Source organism: Ambystoma mexicanum, chromosome 6p (genome assembly GCF_040938575.1).
Source record: "Ambystoma mexicanum isolate Mex_15411 chromosome 6p, UKY_AmexF1_1, whole genome shotgun sequence".
NCBI classification, from domain to species: Eukaryota; Metazoa; Chordata; class Amphibia; order Caudata; family Ambystomatidae; genus Ambystoma; species Ambystoma mexicanum.
In genome coordinates, this window is record NC_090935.1 from 1,343,666,790 (window position 1) to 1,343,690,145 (window position 23,356).

A 23,356-nucleotide genomic window follows, 5' to 3' on the forward strand; every position below is an offset into this window, starting at 1 on the left:
GTTTGTCAAGTTTACCCAAGGTGACTGGAGATCCAATTAACAGAATTTCGGTTTTCTCCGTGTTGAGGCAATGCAAATTTTCTGCCATCCAAGATTGAATCGTTGAGTAGATGGAGTTGGGGGTGTTCAAATCAGCCTTGTAGTCCCATGAGAGGGGGATAAGCACCTGGGTATCATCTGCATAGTTAGTGTATGAGATTCTCAGTGCATCTAGAAGGGTAAACAGAGGCCTCATGAATAGGTTATATAGGGTGGGTGCAATGCACGATCCCTGTGGGACTCCACATTTGAAGTGACTTGGAGTGGCAGAGGCTGAGTCGGAGAAGACTTTCATAGCCCTATCCTGTAAAAACGAGGTGATCCAAGCACACACCTTGGGGGAGAAATTGGCCGCAGATGAGAGATGGTGGTGTAGAGTCTTGTGGTCCACCAAGTCAAATGCTGTGGATAAATCAAGGAGCAGAAGGAGCACAGGCTTGCCTGCGTCTCTGAGGTCGTCCATTTGAATTTTCAAGTCTATTAGAGCTGTTTCGGTACCATGTCGTGGACAAAAGCCAGACTGCCGAAGGCCAAGGAGTGTTGTCTTCAAGGATTTCTGGACTTGCAGGTAGGCTGCTTTGTCCAAGATTTTTAGTAGAAAAGGGACGGTAGTGATGGGTCTGTAATTCCCTGGGACCGTTGGGTCGAGGGAGGGTTTCTGAAGGAGAGGGCGTACCCACGCTTCCTTAAGGCCAGTCGGGACAAGGCCAGACTGGAAGCATGAATTGATCAAGGCAGTGAGGAACGGGGCAAGGGAGTAGGCGCAGTCCTTGATGAGCTGAGCCGGGCAGACATCTCCCTTGCAATTGGATGGTTTATAGTATTGAGGAGGGCGATGACTTCAGGTTCGCTCATGTCCTTAAAGTCAAAGGGGTGAATCATCAGCAGTGGTACCTGTTGGCAGGTTGCTATGTGGGTTGGCTATTAGGTGAGTAAGAGCCTTTTGATGAGCTAAGATTTTAGTTTGCAGGGTGTTTAATTTATTCAGCATGGCAGATTGGATGTTATTGCACCAATTTATATCTTTACAGATAGTGGAAGGCAGGGGGGGGTTAGGTTAGTGTCAGGGTGTTCCAATTCTCTAAAGGCGGCAAAGATTTCTTTAGTGCCCCATTTTAAATTACCTATCCTTGTGTTGAAAGAGGCGGCTTTGGTCTTGATTATAGCAGATTTGTACCCCCTAGAGATAGCGTTAAAAAGCTAGTTTATAAGTGTCATTGGGGTTAGCTTTCCATGTCGAGAGTGCTAATCTCTTCTTGGAACAAAGATCAAGAAGATCCTGCGAGAACCATGAGTTAGAGTGTTTACCTCTCTTGGCTTTCCTCTTGGTAAGTGGAGCAATGGCTTCAACAGCTTGGGTGATGGCTAGTTTAAATGCACTTGCAAGAGTTTCAGGGTCCTTGGAAAAGGAAGGCCGGAGTGGCGTTACGTTAAGGTAGGCTGCAATCTTTTCCTTGGTAAGCTGACGGGCACTTCTCGTGAATGCGGCCGGCATAGGGATCACCTGCTTGGGAAGCGCTTTAGAATTATCATGGTCGAATTGGATGTAATGGTGATCAGACCAGGGTAGAGGGGTAATGTCGGTGACCTGAATAGTGCAGTTTTGGTGGCTGATACAATCCTGCGTGCAACCTTTCATATGGGTCAGTTGAGAGATTGCTTGAGAAAATCCTATGGTGGATAGGGCTTTATTTAAGGCATCCAAATGGGTATCATAAGGGTTGTTGAGACCTAAATTGAGCTCTCCCAAGAGCATAACTTGGGAATTTGTTTTCAGGTTGTCAGAGAGAGGGAGGGAGGGAGAGAGGGGATCAAGGCTTCATGGAAGTCTATGACCGGACCAGGAGGTTGATCGACAACATGGAGAGAGATGGTACAATTAGGGTTGAGATTTATTTTGAGTAAGAGGTAGTCAGAGCTATTGCCTAGTGCTTTGGCAATCCTTCTAATAGAGAGAGTCCCTGGCGATGAGTTACCCCTCCACCTCTGTGGAGGGTACGGTCTTGCCTGAAAATGGTATAACCAACTGGAACGGCAAGGGTAAGGGTGGGCCAGTTATATGGCTAGGAGGGAGTAAGCACCAAGGTTATTAATTCAAATGACTGGTCTTGAAGACACAGGCTAGGAAACAAAAAACTGCACTCTGACCAGAATCTTCTCCCAGCAAAGAGCACCTTGGTTCAGTTTTGACTAAATTCATGAAGAAAAAAAAAAGTGAGAACTTAAGGATAGAAATAACCCTACTTTAAAAAAGTGATTTTATCTGTTTTGCATATTCATAGGTTGCGATGCATCTCCAGATTCAACACCCTCTACCACGACAATCCCACCCCAAAATTGTGTGACAAGAAATAGGCTATTTATGACCTGAAAATTAGGTTTTACTTAAAATAATATATCAAAATTAAAGGAGGTCCACTAACTTTAGGCAAGGCATTGCAACCACAAAAATCTTTACAAATACAGACAGCTTGGCTACATAAAAGAAAATAATTTGCCTGCCATCGCCCCACAATACAAATATCCATTTGCATAAAACAAAATCCGAATAACTATTCTAATCAAAACATACATTAATCTGAAAGTTTACCCTCAAGGTTACTGCTTGTTGGCATTACTTTTCCAAAGAAAACATTCAATTCAACATTTTTTAGTAAATGATCGGTTAAGGTAAGAAATGTATCGCAAGAAAACCCCTGAAATTCAATGCATTGGGGAATTCAGGAATGGATTAACGAGGCGCGTTCCCGTTGATCTCCCCTATAATACTGTATCCCCCAAAATGCTTTTTTCTATGGCATTGTGAATCCCTTCTCTCCTAATAAATATGTCCTCTTGGGCTTTGAAACGGGAACGCAGCGAGTTAAGCCGGTCCAGAGTTCCCCAATGCGTTGAATTTCAGGGGTTTTGTTACAATACGTTTCATACCGTAACTGGTCATTAACTAAAATTAAATGAGGTTTGCTATGCCATACGTTTTTAAAAAAAGTTTATTTGTTTTTTTACGCATAACTGGCCAGTGGCCGCGGCCATCCGTCGTCCCCTCTATTTTACAACAATACCAGACCACTAGCCATGGCCAGTGATTTTTCACCACGACCTCACTGTATCTTTTAACACTAAAAACCTTGTTTTTATTACTTCTTTTGCCATAGGAGCGTGTATAATTATAATTAGGGTTTTCCGTTTCACTTTTGTCCAGTGTTAACCCAAAAATATTTAATTGTTTCATTGCGTGTGAAAGTAAGATCATTTTAAGTAAGATCTTTTTTCTCATGACCGACTTCGGCTGCAAGAATAACATATGCCCAAGTCTGAGAGGTTAACCTCGAAATCCACCCTAATGCAACCATCGCTCAAAGAAGTTTATCAATCACAAACTGATCCTGACATGTTGTCACTGTGGTATTTTTAAATATAAAAGATGGCAGGGTTTGAGAAGTCAATTTATTAGGCAATGCGCAGTGCGATTACATTATTTGCCAAGGATCACACACTTTGGTTAAGCAACATGCTACAAGCCCTTGTTTTATGGCCAGTCTCTTGGTGACTGTTGTGCTACATCGCACAAACACAACTAAGCGCATTTAAGCAGCACGGAAAAATGACCGGCTGCAAGAATAACATATGCCCAGGGACTTTTGCCCCCATAGCGAAAATCAAAAGCTGGCACCAATGAATATACGCACAGTAAGTGAACGTATATCTTCAAATGAAATATACAAATGTAGTTAAATTTACCTTCCCCTTAGAAGAAAGTACTCAAGACAAAATAGCATAGGACCTAAAAGTAATGAACACCAGAAATATGACCTGAGAGAGGAACGGCTCTAATACATATGGTGGCAAAGTATAAAAAGATGCCCACCTTCCAAACCCAGCAGTCTGTAGCAAATTATTCCCATGAAAAAAAAAATCCCATTACAAAACAAGTGCTTGTGGTCTTGTGGGTAGGCATCTGCACTGGGAACATGCCAATACGAGTAAACTGGTAGCCAAATACTTGAGCAAATTTGCCAACCTCAAAAAACCCAAGGGGGTGCGTCCGCCCTATCAAAAAAAAAGTTATGCTGTCCTTCCACGTGTCCTTTACTTGTGCCGTGAAAAGGAGTCACAACTAGGGGAAAATAACTGCACCAGTATCCAAGATTGTAACTTCTCACCACATCCTGGCCAAATACTCATGCCTCATCACCCCAATGTCTGGTTTTCAACAATACTCTGCTTTATCCCCCTCCCATCTACAAATACCAGAATGCAATTCAACAAAAGACAAAACAAATGGTCTCAGAGAGCACTGGGAACAGAGAAGATCTTTAAAGCACATTGGGGAGATACACACACAAACTTTGGGACATTATGGTTACAAGTAAAACCGAAACCCCCCAGAAATTAGCCAGATATGGTAAGCTAAGCAACCATAACTCGCGCACCCACCGTGCACTGCTAACACCTAGGACATGAAAGATGACATCACAAATGACACTGATGACATTAGCATTATCTGTAATGCAAATAATGGACAAATTATATACTAGAGAAAAATATAAAAGGACAACAATTTTCTGTCCCAAATCCCTTTCTCTAGAATACAATAATAACATAATCAATGGACCTTTATAACTATCTACGGTCTCCACAGTCCCCTTTCCATTCAATGGATCATTAAAGACCCGGATGGCATGTGCACATCATCGCACAGGGCAGCCCTTCTAACCTTTTTAATGTAATATTTGTAACACTCCCTCAATGCCTTCTTTCAAACAGTCACACATCCATCACACACCCATCCACCAGTCACTTCCAAAAACTGCACATAACCCTATGACCATATTAAGCTTCCACACACCAAATGCCACTTAATCTTCAACAAATCGCTTGCATCTGCATTTCCTTTATACAAAAACATACACAGTGCTCCTACAAATTCACATATGCATTGTGCAGTGAGAGAAGTGCATAGCTAGAAGGGGCAGTAAAGATGGGTAAGTGCTCATGAGAACCCAAGAGGAAAATGCCAAGGTGGGATGCCACTGGCTAACTACTAGAGCAGAGGAGCCCCAAGTGTGGGATGCATCTTAACCGTAACAGCCCTTTAACAAAGTTTTAAATGTCAATTTAATAGGATTTTATAGGTGAAAATGTTTCATGGTGTTACATCACTAATTATATATACATATACACATACACACAAGAACTATAAAACCTGCTTAAAGAAACATTTTTTGCAACACATACTTATGCCGGTCGTTATCAGCAGTGCATGCTGGGGGATGCAAATCATTGTTTAATTGCCTGCAGCGGAAGGCTCAACCATGACCCCAGCCCAACCAAATCACACCTGACCCAGCAATTACTGCAATGCCCTCTTTATAGGGACCTCGGGCAAGAACATTGCCAAACTGCAAATGGTAGAAAACAAGACCCTCAGGGCCGCCACTGGGACATCTTAAAATGACCACAGCTCTGAGGTACGTAGACGGGTTCATTGGCTCCCAGTTCAAGAGAGAATTGTCTTTAAAACCCTTGCCCTTACGCACAACTACCTCCATGACCTGGCACCCCCCTACCTGGTCCAAAGACTAGCTAAGCCCACCTTATCTAGGCCCACCCAGAAAGCCTACACCAACATGATTTCCCTGCCGAAGGCCTGGAGAATTTGTGCAGGAGGAACCAGTTTCCCATCCATGGCAGCCCTTCACTGGAATGCCCTTCCATCCCACATTAGGATGATTGACTCGCACATAGCCTTCCGCAAAGCAATCAAAACCAGGTTATTTGTCTGATAGCTGAGCTTGTACCAGCCACTTACTTTAGATTGCTGTCTACCAGTTGGTTCCATTCTGTATTGTACTTGTCTGATATTGTTCTGCTTACTAATAATGTTGTAACAATCTACTGTAATGTGTAACTAAGTAACTCACTGTTGGGCCGCTCTCAAGGTAACTGAACCAAGCTTACTCACAATCACAAGTAACAACGCCTCAATGCCTCTGGGCTGTAGCGCGCTCTACAAATTCAAATGAATAACTGTAGTTAAATGAATTGCTTTTATTCAAATGTAATTTAACCAATTTATGTTTCTGATGAATGATTCGACTGAAACATGTAAAGCAACATTGCAAATATCTGTACATGCCTTGGATTGTAACATGGATGGATAAACTGTTGGGACTATAGAAATATTTACTAAAGGTGAACGTTTGATTTAATGTTTAAATGAATTTATAATTTGTTACATACATTATTTAAGAGGGTCTATTCCCAGAGGCTATCGCTAGCCCTGCGCAGGAGGGAATACTGCTGCATTAGGTTTTATTTGTTTTGTTTACTGTTAGTGTCCCTTGTATTTCACTAAACCATAAAAATTGCAAAAAAAGTTTTTTGAATAATTTATTTAAAAGGAGTGTACCATACAGGTGCTCACAGTATTTGGAAGTACCTGTTTCTAATTAAGATGTGGTGGCTGTTTGAGGGCAGCGGCATGTGACTACTAACCATTTTCTGTAAGCCCTTAATGATGATGCGGGGTTGTGACAACACGTGGCTGGGTGAATCAGATGCCCAAAAGATATTTTCTGTTTTCCTGCATTCAAGTGAATATTTATACATTTCACTCTTGCAGAATATGTGAAAGGTGCATGTGGGGGTGACTAATCGTGTAGCTTAAGGTGGATGTGGTGGCCACAAAAGGGAAGAGGAATAGGGAGTGTAGACGGTCCCCCAAAGTACTATATCTGTATGGCCATGTGCTGGGCGGAGGTGTGATGGACTGGAATGGTGGGACGTTCTACTTCATGGAGACCAATGTACTTCTAGGTGAGGTTGTAAAATCATGCATAGCAGTCTAGCTACATCAAAGGAAGGAGTCACTTGAGGACAGCTCTGTATGAGGGCATCTGTATATTCGAAGGCCTGTATGCACCGACAGTCTGGTACCTTTTTCTATGACATAGTCTAGTAGTGCGGGTATTCGTTTGGCCCATGCATGGCCATGCGTTGAGGCCTTTCTGCACCGCCTGGGTGTTTACAACCAATGCCAACGAGAACGGGAGAGCACACGCTCTGCTACTTGGTGCTCGACCCCAGAATGGCCAAGCTCTAGGCAGGAAAGCTAGTAGGAACTATGTACGCTTTTTGGATGAGGGTGGGGGTTTTAAATGTTTTCTCTCGAGGTTGAGTCTGTGGTTATTGTGATGTTGTCTTGGATATCATTGGCTCTTTGAAACACAGATCAGAAGATTGTGTGTTTAAAAACATTTTTCTGCCAGCTTTTTAAACATTTGCATTTTAAATATATATTTTTTTGCCACAGTAGTTTTGGCCGACTTTATTTTAAAATCTGTGTGAAAACACCGAACATTCCCCAACTTCTCATTTAACCTAACCACCTCACACAGCCACCTCCTACCTCAAACACACAACACATATATTTAAAAAGAAACCTGTGAAAACTACACGCTGAAAATGCAAATGTGTAAACAGCGGTGGCAAATGAACGGCATTCGATTTAAAATGCACTTGTATGAAAAGTGGTAACTAAAAGGATCCAGGTTGTTTTCGGACTTAATAAATGGTTACTTGTTGATTTCTATTGCTTTTCCTTCTTTTCTCCTTCTTAAACATTTAACAGATATCTGGAACAAAACGGGAGCTGTGAAACTCATCAGATGGTCTCCGGACTGTAGTGTTGTTATGGTGACTTGGGAGTGTGGTGGCCTTTCCTTATGGAGTGTTTTTGGGGCCCATCTTCTCTGTACTCTGGGTGGAGAATTTGCGTGAGTATCTTTTAAAGGCATTATATTGGCTTGAGTCTACTACACTTCGTTTGACTAAACAGGACTAAATCCCATGTTAAACAACAAGAGATCTGCACTGTAATGTATGTCTGTAAAGGCCTTATGAAGTTTGTTGTTGTTGCTGTGTTCTTATTGTACTTGCTTCCAAAAATGGGGATGTTTGGGGAAACCTATCGTGAACAAAAACCCGTTTTGTGACTTTATGCTAAATTAAAGTCAACCAATGATAACTCATAAATGCGAAATTGTGGAAACAATTATATGGAGTTTCTGACTAGCTAGTGTGGTAAAACACATGGCTTCTGTGAGCCAATGGAAAACATAGATCTTTATTGGAAGGAATTGGATGTAAATGAGGCAGGTGTGCCACTCGTTCTTACATCCTGTGTTGCAAGAAAATGTACTTGTTGCAAATGGCTTCATAGCTATCGCTCTCTGGATCCAAACTGTACATTTGCAGCGCTCGCATTTAGCCTTTTGCGCTGATGTACACATTAGCACAAGTTGATACGCTATTAGTGTTTGATTTTTACTCTTGGGAAAGATTTTACTTTTTGCTGCTTTGAAGCACCAGGAGGAGGGAATTCATGTTTAGGTTTGAATGTGACAAATACAGTATTTACGGTTTTGATAATGCTATCAACAGTTAAGCAATACTTACAGGTCTCATAACTGAAGACTAAGGTAGCCACAGAGCACACCACAGACTACTCTCAAGCCCAGGTTAAAGGCAGTACCCGAATAAGACCGGGCCAGCACATCCGGATCCTCTGATAGGATTACCTCTTTCAGGCAACCAACAATGGAGAAGGGCTCAGCTCATTAAGTAGCGGTGGAGTAATCTTGAAGTGCCCCATGCATTTGCCAGGGAATCTCAGCAGAAGACAATGGTCTGCAACAGGAATCCACTCGATTTACACCACAAACCAGGATGTTCCTCGACGGAGTCAGCACAAAGAGTGCGTAGCATACCATTTTATTTGGGCTCAGCGCAACAGGAGCTACTTCTCAGGATGAGCAGCAGTTTCTTCCAGGCTCTTCTTGTGAAGTCTAGGGAGCCGTGGAGGACTGATGAACCATTTGCTCCAATCGATCCATAGGAGGAAACCCCAGGCTGATGAGGCAGAGCTTCACCTAATTGAGGACCGCAGGCAGCTACATATCTTTCAGATAGTCCCTGGCATCTCATGGTCTTCTCGGCTTCGGTTGAATGCTGAAGGGTTCCAAACCTCCCCTCGACAGCGCTGGCTCTGCAAACTTGCAATGAGAGTGTTGTGGTGATTTATTTGGAATCGGTGTATGAAGCAAAGCTGGGCCCTGATGTTTTCTTGCAGGAGAAGATTAAAGTGACCCCACTCAATCTTTCTACCTATGTAGACTGTAGTTTTTGGGTGATGTTATTTGGCCTTTATACCGCATGAGTCACAACTGTAGTGTTTTTAAAGCACTGAGTCCTTGTCTGTGGGTGGGTGGGTGAGTGAATTGTGACCCAGCCAGGGCGTTAAAACGCGACCATATCCTTTGAAAGGAGAAGGGAAAACGGAGGCAGGAAGGGGTAAAATGATGGGCAATAGGTTGAACTAAATTGAGCGAATTTGGGTAACAAGCAATTACGTTAAAAGTAATGACAGGTAAAATTAATGTGTAAGCAGTGATTTATGCAAGCAATACACAGCGGTTTGTTCAGAAAGACAGGGTACATCAGAGTCAAACCTGGGGGCACCCTCATCTTTGGGTGGTTGTGTAGATATACTAAGATTGGTTATGGACGTGTGATGACCTTGAGATGTTCTCAGGAGTTCCAGATAATTTGGTGGCCATAATACCAACTGGTCTTGCCATCATTCTCCACTCAGAGTTCCTGTAGGCTGGATAAGGAAAGCTCAATTGGCAGGGGTGTCTGAGAGCCCCAAGAGATGGCTATTGTGTTGATTCCAATGTATTTGTCCCTTCTCGCCAATAGGGAGCAATCCCTGTTGAGACTAGGGAGGTGAGCCCGCTACCCAAGACTCGCTAGGGGTATGGACAAGCGGGATCTCCCTGGGAGTGACTCCCCCTTAGGGGACAAGGGCTCCTCGAGGCAGATTTTAGCAAGATCTCCATTCCACCCAGTCTTCTCTGCTTATATGGGAGTAAAGGATATTATTTTGAGATAACCTTTACCTCTGCCTAATTGAAATGCTGCTCCTCCCCCTCGGGTCTCAAGTCTTGTAACAAACAGAATTGACCAGGTCTGCTGCTGCATCATAGGGGCATCATGCTGCATCCTCTTCTTCATGTTTAAGGTACTGTTGCTGAAGTGCCGATTTGTGTGTTTTGTGAATTTGCCCATACACGTTCGCCCAAGTCTAACTCTGGTGTGCCTACAGGGAGTCTTCTCCGAAGCCCCTGAACTGTTTTCCCAACAAAGAAAGTGTACTTTCTTGCTACAAGTCTCCTTCTGAAGGAACTCTGGACTTTTTACAGCTGGTGCCTTACTTATTTTGGCCCACCAATCTGACACCGAGACTCTCATAACTAGATAGGGGTGGACTACTAAAGACTAAAGCTTCTGTGAATGTAATGCCGGCCTTACTTGCCTGTGTTGGTTTTGATTCATTCTTCCATGAAATAGTTATTCCATCAGTGCTTTTACTTACCTTCAATTTCTCCCAACTATTCTAAAAGCCAACTTGCTAACGGCCAGAGGGAAAGGGTGACTCCCCTCCGTGCAGCTCCATACCCTGTTTGCCCTTGTTCGCAATTGAGCACCCAGTGAGACAACCTACAGCAACTGACAGGTAAGGTGGTCCGGGTGCAGAGTCCAGTAAACCCCACCACCTCATTACCTTTTAATACTTGATTAGGGGCAGGGCACCACGCTTTAGCTGTATTCGGGGGTAGGAAATGTATTGCACTTAAATGGATTGTTGCGGCTAGGACATGTATTGCACTCTTAGTTAGCCTGTAATTTACGCAGATGTTCTTGATTATATCCTATCCTTAGCACTCAGAAGATCATATGGAGAACCAGCCTGAAGTCCATGAAGACAGACTGTTTATTGCAACTAGAACATGTATTAGGATTGCACCCTCTGTGCTTAAAGACCTGTCGGGATAGCTTGCCTATGCATCCAGCCTTGGTTTTAGACCTGGCAGATTCTTGATATTAGCCCGCCTTTAGTCTTCAATACCAGTGAGGATAGCCATGGGCTTGCACTTAGATATGCGGGTAGCCTGTTAATGCACTTACAAGACTAGCACACGTAGGTCAACACATGTGTTGTACTTGGAGTATTTTGTGTAAATTAACACATGTACTGCACATGGAATAATTGAAGATTAGCACATGTACTGCACATACTACATATTTGTAGGTCAGCACACTTATTGCCCTTCGAAATTTGTTGTAGGTTAGCACATTTATAGCTCTTAGAAAACTGCAAAGGTTAGCTCTTCTTTTAAACTTGGAGGCAATTGTGTGGGTTGGCACATGCAGTGGATTTAGAAGAATTTGGCTATGTCTACCACTTGTTTTGTAGAAATCAAATGTTGTAGCGGTGCGCTCACAAATTGTTGAGATTCAGAGTGGATAACCACACTCGCTTTCAATCACTTTAAACAAAAATTAAGAAAAATGTAGGTGCTCCTGTGCATATCTTGGCTACAAGAAAGGAACGGACATGAAAATGATCAGTCCATCAGGTTTTGGGGACAACCACAGGGCACACTTTTGGCTGATGTAGTCAGTTGGATTTTCAATAAGGTAAATAAATATTAAGCAAATTAAAAGACTTTTAATGAGGAAAAAATGAGCAAATAAATAGTTGCTTTTCAATCCAGCAATACTTAATGACAAACGAGCACGTAATGCTCGCAAATGAGTATAATCACAGTAATTCGTTCAAATTCATACAAATTTAATCAAGTGTACATAGGTGAAACCTTTTCAACATTTCAATGATCGGTTCAGAATTTAAGACAACTCCTGTCTCCTATAAGAGGCAAACAGCACTTTCGGTGATCTAAAGGGTATAGTGCAGCTCCTTGTGTATACTACGCGTTTCGGGCTGTGTAGCCCGTCATTATGTATGGTTTCTGCAAAAGATGGATACCAATTTGTGTAAGTAGGGGTTTACAATTTGAGAGTAATTAATAACTTCAATAGAAGTTAAACTGGTACTTAACTGACGTGTGTTTCACACTATTTCCAAATGAACGTGCTAAACGTTCAGCAAGTCATATCAATTTGTAAAGGGAGAATCCTTTTGTTTAGTGATAAGGATCCTAGGATAAAAAAAACAATACTTTCATGACTAAATACAATGTGACCCCGTGTGGGACCAGTCGCTTAGGGGAACGCGCTGGGTCCCAAACCACGGACATATGTTTAATTTTAAAGAGTGAAAGCCAAGTGGTACAGTTGTAGTAAAACTCATGGTGGAACTCACCGGCATGGATGCTGTTAAGTAAAATTATCATCGGTGTAATTTTCAGCTGGAAGATCACAGAGCAGCATTCTTGGGGATTGAGGGATTTCAGCGTCACAAATCCACATATCCTATAATTAAAGGGAGCTGGTTGTGATTAAGTACTAAATGTGAGTAAGAGTGAACAAGTCCGTGGAAATAATGCGGTGAGAAAGCATAACTGAACTCACCAGGCTGTTTTAACCAGCGGCTTGTTTATGAGGGACTTTGCTGGAGTTTTAACAGGAATATACCAGCCAATGCAAATTGATACGTAGTTTTGGTAGAACTCACCTGACCTGTAGGTCGTGAAGTAGGGTTAAATAACTGTATATCTACAAATATTGATGGTTTAGATCGTTCGGTAATGAACGCATCATACTTTTCTAAGGGCAGCGGAGCGCGGCTACATCTAAGGGGAAAAGCAGTGTCTGCAAAGCTGTGGTGTTTGTCACTGCAACTGTGATGCTTGCGCACCAAGTTTATATTTCCAAGGATGCAACGGCAACCGGTGGCGCCATTCTGGAATGGGAATGGTTAGAAAGTGTTCAGATGGTATGTTTGCATAGTCTTAGAATAGATCAAAGCAAGTCAAAGGAAATGAATATATCGGAATCGGCACAGATTCCACTTAAAAAGATGTAATTGCAGTTTAAAAGCCTGATTGCAAATGTATAAATAAATCCAAAAAACCCATCAGTACAAAACAAACCGTGTGACTAGGTTGTGTTCACAGTAATTCTAAGAGCATTGTAGCAAGTCATATGAAATCGGAAACAAAATCGCAAAATAAGAAATACACTTCACTAATCAGAGAACAGAAGAGTGTTCACTGAATGCACAATTCTGGCAGTAACACTAGGGGAGTATGTATGTGACTAAGTCTGTTATTGAAAATGTGGGTGAAATGTTAACCATGATGTGATGACATTAAATACCAGTGTATGGGTGTCAATAAGACACTTGTAATCAACAGTTAACCAAAATGCAGAAATAGTCTGAGGCAACAATATAAGATTAAAAAAGTGTGCAGATGGGTATTCACATCTATAAAGGTATAATTTCGGACATGTTAAAGACAGTAAATCCTTGTTTTAGATTGGACAATGGGCAGGGCCACTATAGACGGCAGCTGAAGTCCCAATCTACATTCGTCCCTATAGGAGACATGGCATCTAATCGTCAATCCAGAATAGTTCTCGTTGGAGTAACAATTTGTTAAGATTACCTCCTCTTCTTAGTGAGTGTATAAGTTCATTATATTTGAACATGATTTGTGCAATAGTGTGTGCCTCTTTGATGAAATGTTGTGCAACTGGAGATCTTTCAGCCTTCAGTCTGATATTAGATTTATGTTCGGGCCACCAGATTTTTCCCTTTGATGTGGTCATGCCGACATAGAACAGTCCACATGGGCAGTTAATGTGTAGATGTTTGTTTTTTGTGTCACAGGTGGAAGCGTGACGAGAGTGATTCTGTAGCCCATGTGAGGGTGGGTAATCGAATTTCCTTTGCTGAAATTATTGCAATTGTTGCAGGGAAGTGTCCCTTTGTAGTTTTGGTCTTTTATCCTCTTTGTTGCAAAAAAATCTGCTTTGTTCAAGTGATCCCTAATGGATCTGCTTTTGCTATTCGCAAAAGGTGGTGGAGGAGCAGGCAAAAGCTTAGCTAAGGTGGGATCTAACAGTAAGGTGTTCCAATGTTTCTTCACAATTTTCTTGATTTGTGTGCTTTGTTGAGAGTAAGTTGTAGCATATACCAATTTCTCAGTCGACTGGCATTTTGGTGTCAATGCATCCGTTCTTGTACATTTTTAACTCTCTCAGCACATTGTTCGACAGAAGATGGATTATATCCTCTTTGAAGGAATTTACCCGTAATTCTGCTTTGCGTGTATAGTCTTGATCTTCAGAAATGAAGCGCCTATATCTCAGAAATTGGCTGAGAGGAATGCTCGCGAAAGTATTACTAGGATGAAAGCTTGTGGCGTGCATTAGGCTGTTTCTATCCATGGTGTTGGTAAAGATTGTGGTGTGTAGACTCCCTGCTTTTACTTAAATCTTTACATCAAGGAATTCAATTGAAGTCCTACTGATTTTGGAAGTGAATTTTATTCTCGTTGCTAAAGAATCCATGAATTTAAAGAAATTGTCTATATCTTCCTTAGAGCCTTCCCAAATGCCAAACAGATCTATATACCGAACTAGAAATTTCAGATGTTTTTTCCATTGTTCATTATGTAAGATGTTGTTTTCTTCCAAGTATGCTATATACGTGTTGACATAACCTGGGGCCATTGCAGCACCCGTGGAGGTTTATGAAATTTGAACAAAGTATCGGTTCTCAAAAATAAACACTCCCCGCACAGCACAGCAATTTGAAAAAAAGAATTGCAAAATGTTCTACATTCGAAATTCCAACGTACATCTGTCTGCTGTACAGAATGGTTGCTTGGCTACCCTCAGTCTCACTGAGTACCAGGCTCTTTCTTGATCAGTCACCCTTGCACACCTCTGGACCTACCATGCACTTAGGGGCTGTAACTGTAATCCCAGTTCTCCTTGCACTAACCAGAGCCGCGCCGCACTTATTCAGAGCATTGCTGCCCTGTTTTCCCCTCTCCTTTCCACTTCCCGCGCTATTTAAATAACTACAATACAATGCAAAAATGTGTAGAGTAATTTTACCTATCAGTATTGTGATTCTGTGATTGCTGGTTTGAGTACTTTTCCTAACCTGAAGAAACTTTCCCTTGCCTGAATTTTATCTTAAGGTTTTCTCTTGAATTGAGTTACAACTGCAAACGCCCTACTGTATGTATGTATGTATGTAAAACATCCCTCCTGCTTACCTGAACTGAAAAGTGAACTTACATTGCCTAGTATGTTTAATAAAAATATGCATATGTGTGTGTGTAAGTGTCTTCTTGGTTGCTTGTGTGTTCAAAGCTCTTTGTACTCAACTGCAGCCCTTCTCCCTCCTAGTCTAAGCTGGGCTGCTCAGCCATTGCTACCAAACGTTTTGGGTAGTTCAGGCCTATACTAAGAGTTGGAGCCTTGTACACTAAAAGGAGTCTTCTACAGTCTTACCATAGGTGGACTTTAGTAAAAAGCCCTAACAGGAGCACCTTAGGTTTTCAGTTGCAGATAGGGAACCTCCTCCTAACAATAGGGACAGGTAAGGCATGTTTGTAATGTAAGTTAATAGAAATCATCTGTTTAAACTATGTCCAGTGGTCTGGCTCCTATTTCTGGCATTTCACACTATCTATGGAGGGGATACATGTGACACAACAGTAAGGTGAGACAAAAAAGGAATTCCCACCCGAGCCAAAAGGAAAAAGCCTTGGGTATGAGAAAAACATGATCTAAAACGAATCTCTGTTCTTAAAGTACAGGGCCTTTAGTTGTATTATCCTTCAGGGACTGTGGGGGTCCAGGCCAAGTTGTCTAAAAGACATTACTCGGGTGTGAGAGTCAGTTACTTATGCAATTAAGAGACGTGTACCCAGTGAAGTCTAAGCATTAAAATGTATTTAGAGAAAGGGGAGCGGATGCTTTATATATTTCTTTGGATTAAGATCAAAAATATGAATAGTGTCATGAGGGATCAGCAAAAGTGTAAGGAAAATCTAAGGTAATCATTAATCAGATATAATATTATAGAACACTAGAGAGCGAGCACAAATGTAATTATTCCATGAAGTGGGAGTGTATTCGCATACACATCCTATGCGGAAGATAAGATGTCAACAAAAGAAATGTCAACTAACATGAGCAAGGAAACTTATAAGGGAGAAGGGCGGCTCTTCTTTGTAGGTGTTATGGAGTCAAAGTAGACATTATTTGCAGTAACTAAAGTCAATATGCAAGCTGAATGTGAGGGCAGATTTCCCTGTAGTTGGTCAGCTGTTTAGGAGATGAGGTGGTCTGGAAATTGGTCATAATTATTAGTAGGGGAGCGGCCATGATGGTTGGTGAGGTCAATAAAGGAGAATACTGACCTATGTCTGTGATCATTGGAAAATGTAGGCACACTGTTGAAGTTCTGGATGTGGCTGGTAATCCTAACTGCGATTTAGTTGGGAGAGGCACCCAGGGGTGGTGCAATCGTTCCAAGGGAAAATGAGTAGAGAAAGTGACACACAACTAAGTGAGCCTCAGAGTTGGATGCGATAAATGGGAAGGAGTAGGACTGGTTAGTTTTGCTTTTCTAATAGATGATTTGTCATATAGTAGAGTATCTAAATAGTTGTGATGTTTGTAAATTGATATACGATTTATATTCTTCTCTATGAAGTCTAAAGATGTATGTTAAGATGTGTTATGCTTTGCATAGGCCGCCATCTAGTGGTACATGCGAGTATTGCATGGCTTATTTTCGAAGTTTGAAAATGGACATCGAATGGGTGGGTGGGTTTGTAATGCTATTCCTAGTTTGACGTCCGTTGTACCCATGGTCCTTCACGTGTAAATTATCTTTTTTTCTTTCCCGGCCTTGTAGTGGGTTGCATGTTTCAGAGTTTGTGGCTTACAGCCTTATATACTTATCGTTCAAATTAATATAACTTCTCATCAACATCCTTGAAGAACAACACTGCAACAGACTTTTTTTTTCATTGACATTTTTATTGGCATTTATAAACAAGTAAACAAACCAACCCTTAACCCTCAACACCCCCCACCCTCTCCCAAACCCCCCCTCACCCTCCCACCCAACAGGCCGTGGTGCAATTCTGCTTATTTTTAAGTTCTGTCCTTTGTTAAGTGTCCTTACTTTACTCGGCTCACGCCGCCCCTGTTCCATGCAGCTGGGCAGTCCAAGTCCACCATGAGGGCCACCCAGAACCCTCACCTCCTTCGAAATATCCCCTCCCCCGCAGACCCCATGCCCAATCCCGGGCCCCCATTAGGCCAATCCCAAAAGCTTCATGCTACGCGGGCACCATGCTGCCCTTGAATCTCTTTTGAAATTGCAACACCAGGTCCTAATCCAAAAGATACTACTGATGCTCTCCTGTTAGCGCGTACGTCACCTTCTCCAGTGCTGCAAGTCTCCAGATCCTTCCCACCCACTCATGTTCCGCGGGCGCTTCCTTCGCTTTCCATTTCTGTGCTATTAATTGTGCCCTAGCCATCACCAAAATTATAAATACCTTCTTCTGGGCCTTCGTCCGCCTTTCGTCCAGCGTACCATCCAGCCCCAAGATGAACAGCCCTGTGTCTATCCCTCCAACAATCTCTTTGCCCATTGTGTCATGAACTGCCTCACGAACCTTGACCCAGAACGGGACTATTTTTGGGCATTGCCACCAGACGTGTGCCCAGGAACCTTCTTGCCCACATCCCCTCCAGCACAGGGCGGTTTTGGACCGATATATTTTAGCTATCCTGCAGGGAGTGAGGTGCCATTGGTACATCAACCTCACCCAAATTTCTTGAATTTGTAAAGAATTTGTCAACGTGGGAATATGCACCCACAGGGATTGCCATTGCTCCAGTGCAATTGATTGCCCGTACTCTTTCCCAGTTGGCCATAAAACTCCTCTTGCCCACCGCCTCCCCTTCCTTTAGTAACCTGTACAGATCCCCCACTAGGTGTCTATCCCCTGCATTCGTAGTAACATATTTCTCAAAATGGGTAAGATCTCTTGTAGCCGCCCCCTTTATAGATGGGTGCAGGGCCCAATGTCTTAGCTGCATATAACGGAACCTTTCCTCCTCCCCAACCCCGAAGATGGACTTGCAGGTAGAGAAGTCTCTTACCTAACCTCCCTCGTAGAGATCCCTTAGACACCTACAGCCCCCCTCCTGCCACGTGTCAAAACCGGAGTCCGCTCCCAACCCAGGGGTAAACTGAGGATTTGCACAGATGGGTGTGAGACGTGAAGGGAAGGTAGTAATCTTTGATCTGCGCACCGCCTCATCCCACAACCTACCTACCAATGCCTCAATTGCGCTGCAGTACATCCTTATGGTCCTGTCCTCCCAGGGAAGCCACAGTACCCCTTCCAGACCATATCCTATTACTGCCCTATCCATTTCCCTCCACACCTTCCCATCTTTCATCCAATCCCGTAGTACCCTCATCAGAGCTGCCTAATAGTAATTAACCATATCCGGTTCCCCCATGCCTCCCTTGCTTCTGGGCAGTTGCATCAGCCTACAAGGAACTCTAGGCTTCTTCGCCCATACATAGGCCTGTATAAGCCTGCCTAACTTTCTGAAAAAGGGAGCCGGTACCCTAATCGGTAGTGCCATAAACAAATACAATAATTTTGAAAGGATAATCATCTTTAAAGCGTTGATCCTACCTAGCCAAGACACTGCCAGCGGTCCCCAGCCCAAGAGAAGCCCCTTAATTTTCCCCAGCAACGGCAGATAGTTTGCCTCATACATGTGCTCCATCTTCCCCGTAATAACCGTCCCCAGATACTTAATTCCTCCCTGCATCCAGGCAAATTCAGAGCGCTTCTTTAATTCCCTTTCCATCCCAGGGGACATCTGTATACACAGCACCTCCGACTTACTTTTATTGATACGTAGCCCTGCAATTTGACCAAACTCCCCAAAAATACTCACGCTTCCAGGGATTCTCGGGGGTTCGTCAGGGTCAACAACATATCGTCTGCAAAGGCGGCAACCTTATGCTCCCTTCCCCCAAACATCACCCCATTATTCCCCCTGTGAAGTCTAATTCTACTCAGGAGTGGCTCCAAATATATTGCAAACAGTAATGGCGATAGCGGACAGCCTTGCTTCGTCCCTCTAGATACCGCTACCGGATCTGATGCCTGCCCATTAACCATCAGGCGCAGTGTGGGACTACAATAGTTCGCCTCAATCCTGCCCATGAATTTTTCCCCAAATCCCATCCTACGCATGGTGGCAAAGAGAAAGCTCCATTCTACCCTATCAAACGCTTTCTCAGCGTTGAGGGCCACTACAATAGCCTCTATCTTGAACTTGTTTAACTTCTCTACTATATGGGCTATCCTTCTGGTGTTGTCATGCGTTTGCCTCCCCCGTACAAAACCAGACTGGTCCGGTTCCACTAAGGATGGGACGAGAGATTCGAGCCTGGCTGCCAAAATCTTAGCAAGATGTAAGATCTTTTCCCTGCTTAGGGAGTAATACCACTTTCGCCTCCTCCATAGATGTGGATATCCCTTTCCCACCTCCAAATGCATTGTATAAAGCAACCATTCTCGGGGGCCAAGATGTCCCTAAACGTTTTATAAAAGTCTCCAGAGAAGCCGTCCGGTCCCGGAGCCTTGATAAGGGGGAGTGCCGCAATGGCTTTGCAAGCCTAATCTATAGTTAAATCCTTCTCAAGCTTCTCCCTAACCGCTGCCTTAATCCCCTTGAGGTGGCCCTCTTCCAGATACTTCCCGTGATCCTCTTCCACTGGGCTGTCCGACTTATACACCTCCCCGTAATACCTCGCAAACTCCCTTTTAATATCCTGGGTCCCTGTGATTACCCTTCCAGCGGCTGTCTTAATTCTCAATATTGTTCTATCTTTCTCCTCGCTCCTCAACTTTCTTGCCAATAACCTCTCCATCCTGTTAGCCTTCACATAATACTTCTGTTTAAGGTGTAGCAATGCCCTCTCCGCCTTGGCCGAGACTATCTTGTCGAATTGGCCCTTAAGAACCCTGTACCTCCTCCTAGTCTCAGCGGAGGGTCTAACAGCTAATTCCTTCATGACTGCCTTCAAATTAGCCTCCAAGTCCTCTTCTATCTTCCTAAATTCCCTATCCCTTCTAGCCTTGATCCCAATAATCGTCCCCCTAATGGTGGCTTTAAAGACATCCCAAATTATCCCTTGGTCCATACCCTCCGTGTCATTCTTCTGAAAATAGAAACGAATCTCCTGTCGCAGCTCCTCCCGCAACACCTTGTCCTTAAATATGTGAGAAGGGTATTTCCACTTCCACAGCCCCGCTACCTGTGCTGGAGCAGCAAGTTCCATCACAATCGGAGCGTGATCTGAGATCGAAATCGAACCTACTTCAATATCCTTAAGCCTGCCTACCAGGGAACGAGACAAGCAGACATAATCTATCCTGGAAGCCGATCTGTGTACATGAGAATAAAAAGTGTACCCACTCTCCTCACCCCTTTTCTCCCGCCATGTGTCAACCAATGATGGGTTCTCCATTTTAGACTGCAGCTCTTTAGACTGTTTAGTCTGGACTTGAAAAAGTCTCGCACTCCTATCTCTCGCCAGATCCCAAGCTAAATTAAAGTCCCCTGTGAGTATTATTTTGCCCCTAGCAGCCCTCTCCAATCTACCCAACATTACTTGTATGAAGTGATCTTGCTCTGTGTTTGGAGCATAAAGGGATGGCACAGACCACACCTCCCTGCCTTGTTGAAGATTCAACACCAGGAACCTGCCCGAACTGTCCCGGGATACACCTGAGAAAGCTATATCTAAACCATTTTTCAGGGCTATAAGGACACCCCCTTCTTCCCCTGGCCATTTGATTGATAAAGGCGGCTAAACCCCATCAGCCTCACCCTCTGTCCTTTTCTTGTATGAGTTTCTTGAAAGCTAATGATGTCAGGATTCTCTTTCGCCAACATAAGCTCCACTTTCTTTCTCTTCACCAGCAAATTCAAACCCCTGACATTTAAGGAAATTATTTTCAGAACTTTACCCATTGCCCATGGAAACCGAGGACTTCCACCTGACAGAACTACGACACATATCCTGACAAACAAAACCCACCCACCAGGCCTATGACCCCCCTCACCTCACCAGGTGCGCACTGCCGGCCTCTAGCCCCTCCCGAACCACTTCCTCGGGGACAGTACCACTTCCCCACCCCAGTGACCCCACCGGCAGGTCAACCCCGACCCTTGGGTGATCCAACATAACCCACCCCGTCCCACCCCCCAGCCCCTATTGCCTCCTATAAGCACCCCTCCCCGGGTACCCCAAACCAACCATATCCCGGCCAAGATTTCAATTTGGTGACGGACCCTGTGTCTCCCCCTACCTCTGTTCAGGACCCCCCCATCAGAGAAGCCCTCTGCCGGGCCCGCTGCACCCCTTCTCCTCCTCGCTTTCTGTCATGATGCCTACCCCCGGAGCACCAGGCCAGGCCCAGCACCCCCGGGAGCAGGCATCACGCCCCCGGGTAAAAGCCCAGCGGCCCTTTATAGGGGCTCTTTGGACTCTGTCCTGGCGCCGTTGGCGCCAGGCTCATGTTGGACATCAGTCCTGGCGCCATAAGCGCCAGGCTCATAAGGGGAAGTGTTTGATGCACTTACCTGAAGCAGACCATGCTGCACACTCACCTGATGCAGACCATGCTGCATGAAGAACCAAGCCAAATGAGGCTTAGGAGGAACTATTTTTCTGATGGAACTATTTTGTTACTTGGGTGGGGCTGTGGAAGAATACTCACCTGGAACTTCTTCCAAAGCTATTTAAGCCACGCCCGGACAGCCACGCGTGCTTCGCGTTGTTCTGCATCCCAGCAGCTGAACGCTCACCGTGTCTGCTCCTGCACCTGGACTCCAGCCACGCCCGCCTCGATCCTGGAACACCTGTAAGGGAATAAGAGAAGAGAAAGGTGAAAACCAATAACTTATTCAACCTTCTTACCTGCATCCAGAATCTTCACGCCAGCATTCCTGAAGGAAGACTTCCATTTAAAAGCACTGCGTTGCTGGCTGCAGCGCCGTGCTTCACTCGCCTGTTCCCGAGACGCCGCCCGGCTCCATCGCGGCTCTCAGCACCGGTCGCCACATCTCTGCACCTAGGGGAGAGAAGAAGAGACAAAAGGTGAGCAAGGGAACACAAGAGGAAAGCCGAATTTTCAGCCATATTACTTACCGGCTTTTCTTGGTGAACCATTCCACATCTCGGGTCGGCGCCGCATCTTTGACAGGTACCGCACCCCGGCCCCTATGGGGAAAGGACAAAAGACATTACTGGGGAATTATAAAGACATTTAGAGGGGTCGCCCTCATCACTAACTCACCTGATTTTACCACCGGCAATTTCACCCCTCAACGCACCGCCTTTGTTCTGCACCTGAAATAAAGGTCAGGAAAGACAACATAAAAGGAGGCTCACACTTGAACTTTTGCATCTTCATACTTACGGTGTATTACTCAGAAAAGTCAAGTGGATGTGCCAGCGCCATTCTGAAAACCAGTGAAGTAACTGGACGAACGCGCGCCCCTGCACCAGAAGCAGGATGGAGAGTTCATCCTTCTAAACCATAAGGTGAGCTTAAACCGGGGGTATTGGAGGAATCAGAGAAGAACGAAGGGGGGAAGGTGGGAGCAAGCACACTATTCGGCAGACAGTTAATCCCCTTTCTCATCTGCAGAAGGATAATCCTACGGGCCCGACAAGCCAGATTTGGGAGTCGTGTTCAATCGGTGGTCCGAATTCTGCGCATCACGCTTGAAGAGGCCACAGCAACCCAGACCAGACCAGCGCCTCCGTGGGAGCCAGGTGAGCGTTACACTTTCCTTCTTGGTGCCTGCATCGACCACTCCCACTCCCTGTGCCTGGGGCTGACTTTCCCCCTGTCCGGTGATTCACCTGCGGAATGCTCCACCTCTATTCCCAGGATGGAGGCACCCTCCTCCACTGAGGTAACCCTTCTCTGCCTTTTGTCCAACTCAAACACCAATCCAAATGGAAATGTCCACTTGTATCTTATGCTCCTCTTCTGTAGCTCTTGCGTAATCGTGCGCATTTGCCTCCTCTTGTTCAGAGTGATGGCCGACAGATCCTGGTACAACTGAATGGAGGACCCATTAAAGCTTGAGAGCCTCCGCCCCCTTCGCAGCCCGCAAGATTTTCTCTTTTTGCAAATAATCGTGCAACGCCACCACCACATCACGTGGCCAGGCCCCGGGCTCCTCCCTTCTGGGCCCCACTCTGTGAGCCCTGTCCACCCTAATCTCCTCCGGGCTTGAGGCATCCGCCAGGGCAGTGAAGAGCAACTTCACCGTCCGCTGCAGGTCCGAATCCATGACTGATTCTGGCAAAAATGTCACCCTAATGTTGACCCTCCTCGATCTGTTATCAATATCCTCA

General features: G+C 44.4%; 1 protein-coding gene across 1 annotated transcript in view; it reads left to right on the forward strand.

Moving 5' to 3' along the window:
- Positions 1–23,356, forward strand: part of RIC1 (RIC1 homolog, RAB6A GEF complex partner 1) — a 1,165,874-nt gene that overhangs the window by 731,495 nt on the left and 411,023 nt on the right. The window contains exon 9 of the mRNA XM_069626020.1: positions 7,673–7,817. Coding sequence (XP_069482121.1) covers positions 7,673–7,817 — 145 coding nt within the window. The remainder of the gene's footprint in view (positions 1–7,672; positions 7,818–23,356) is intronic.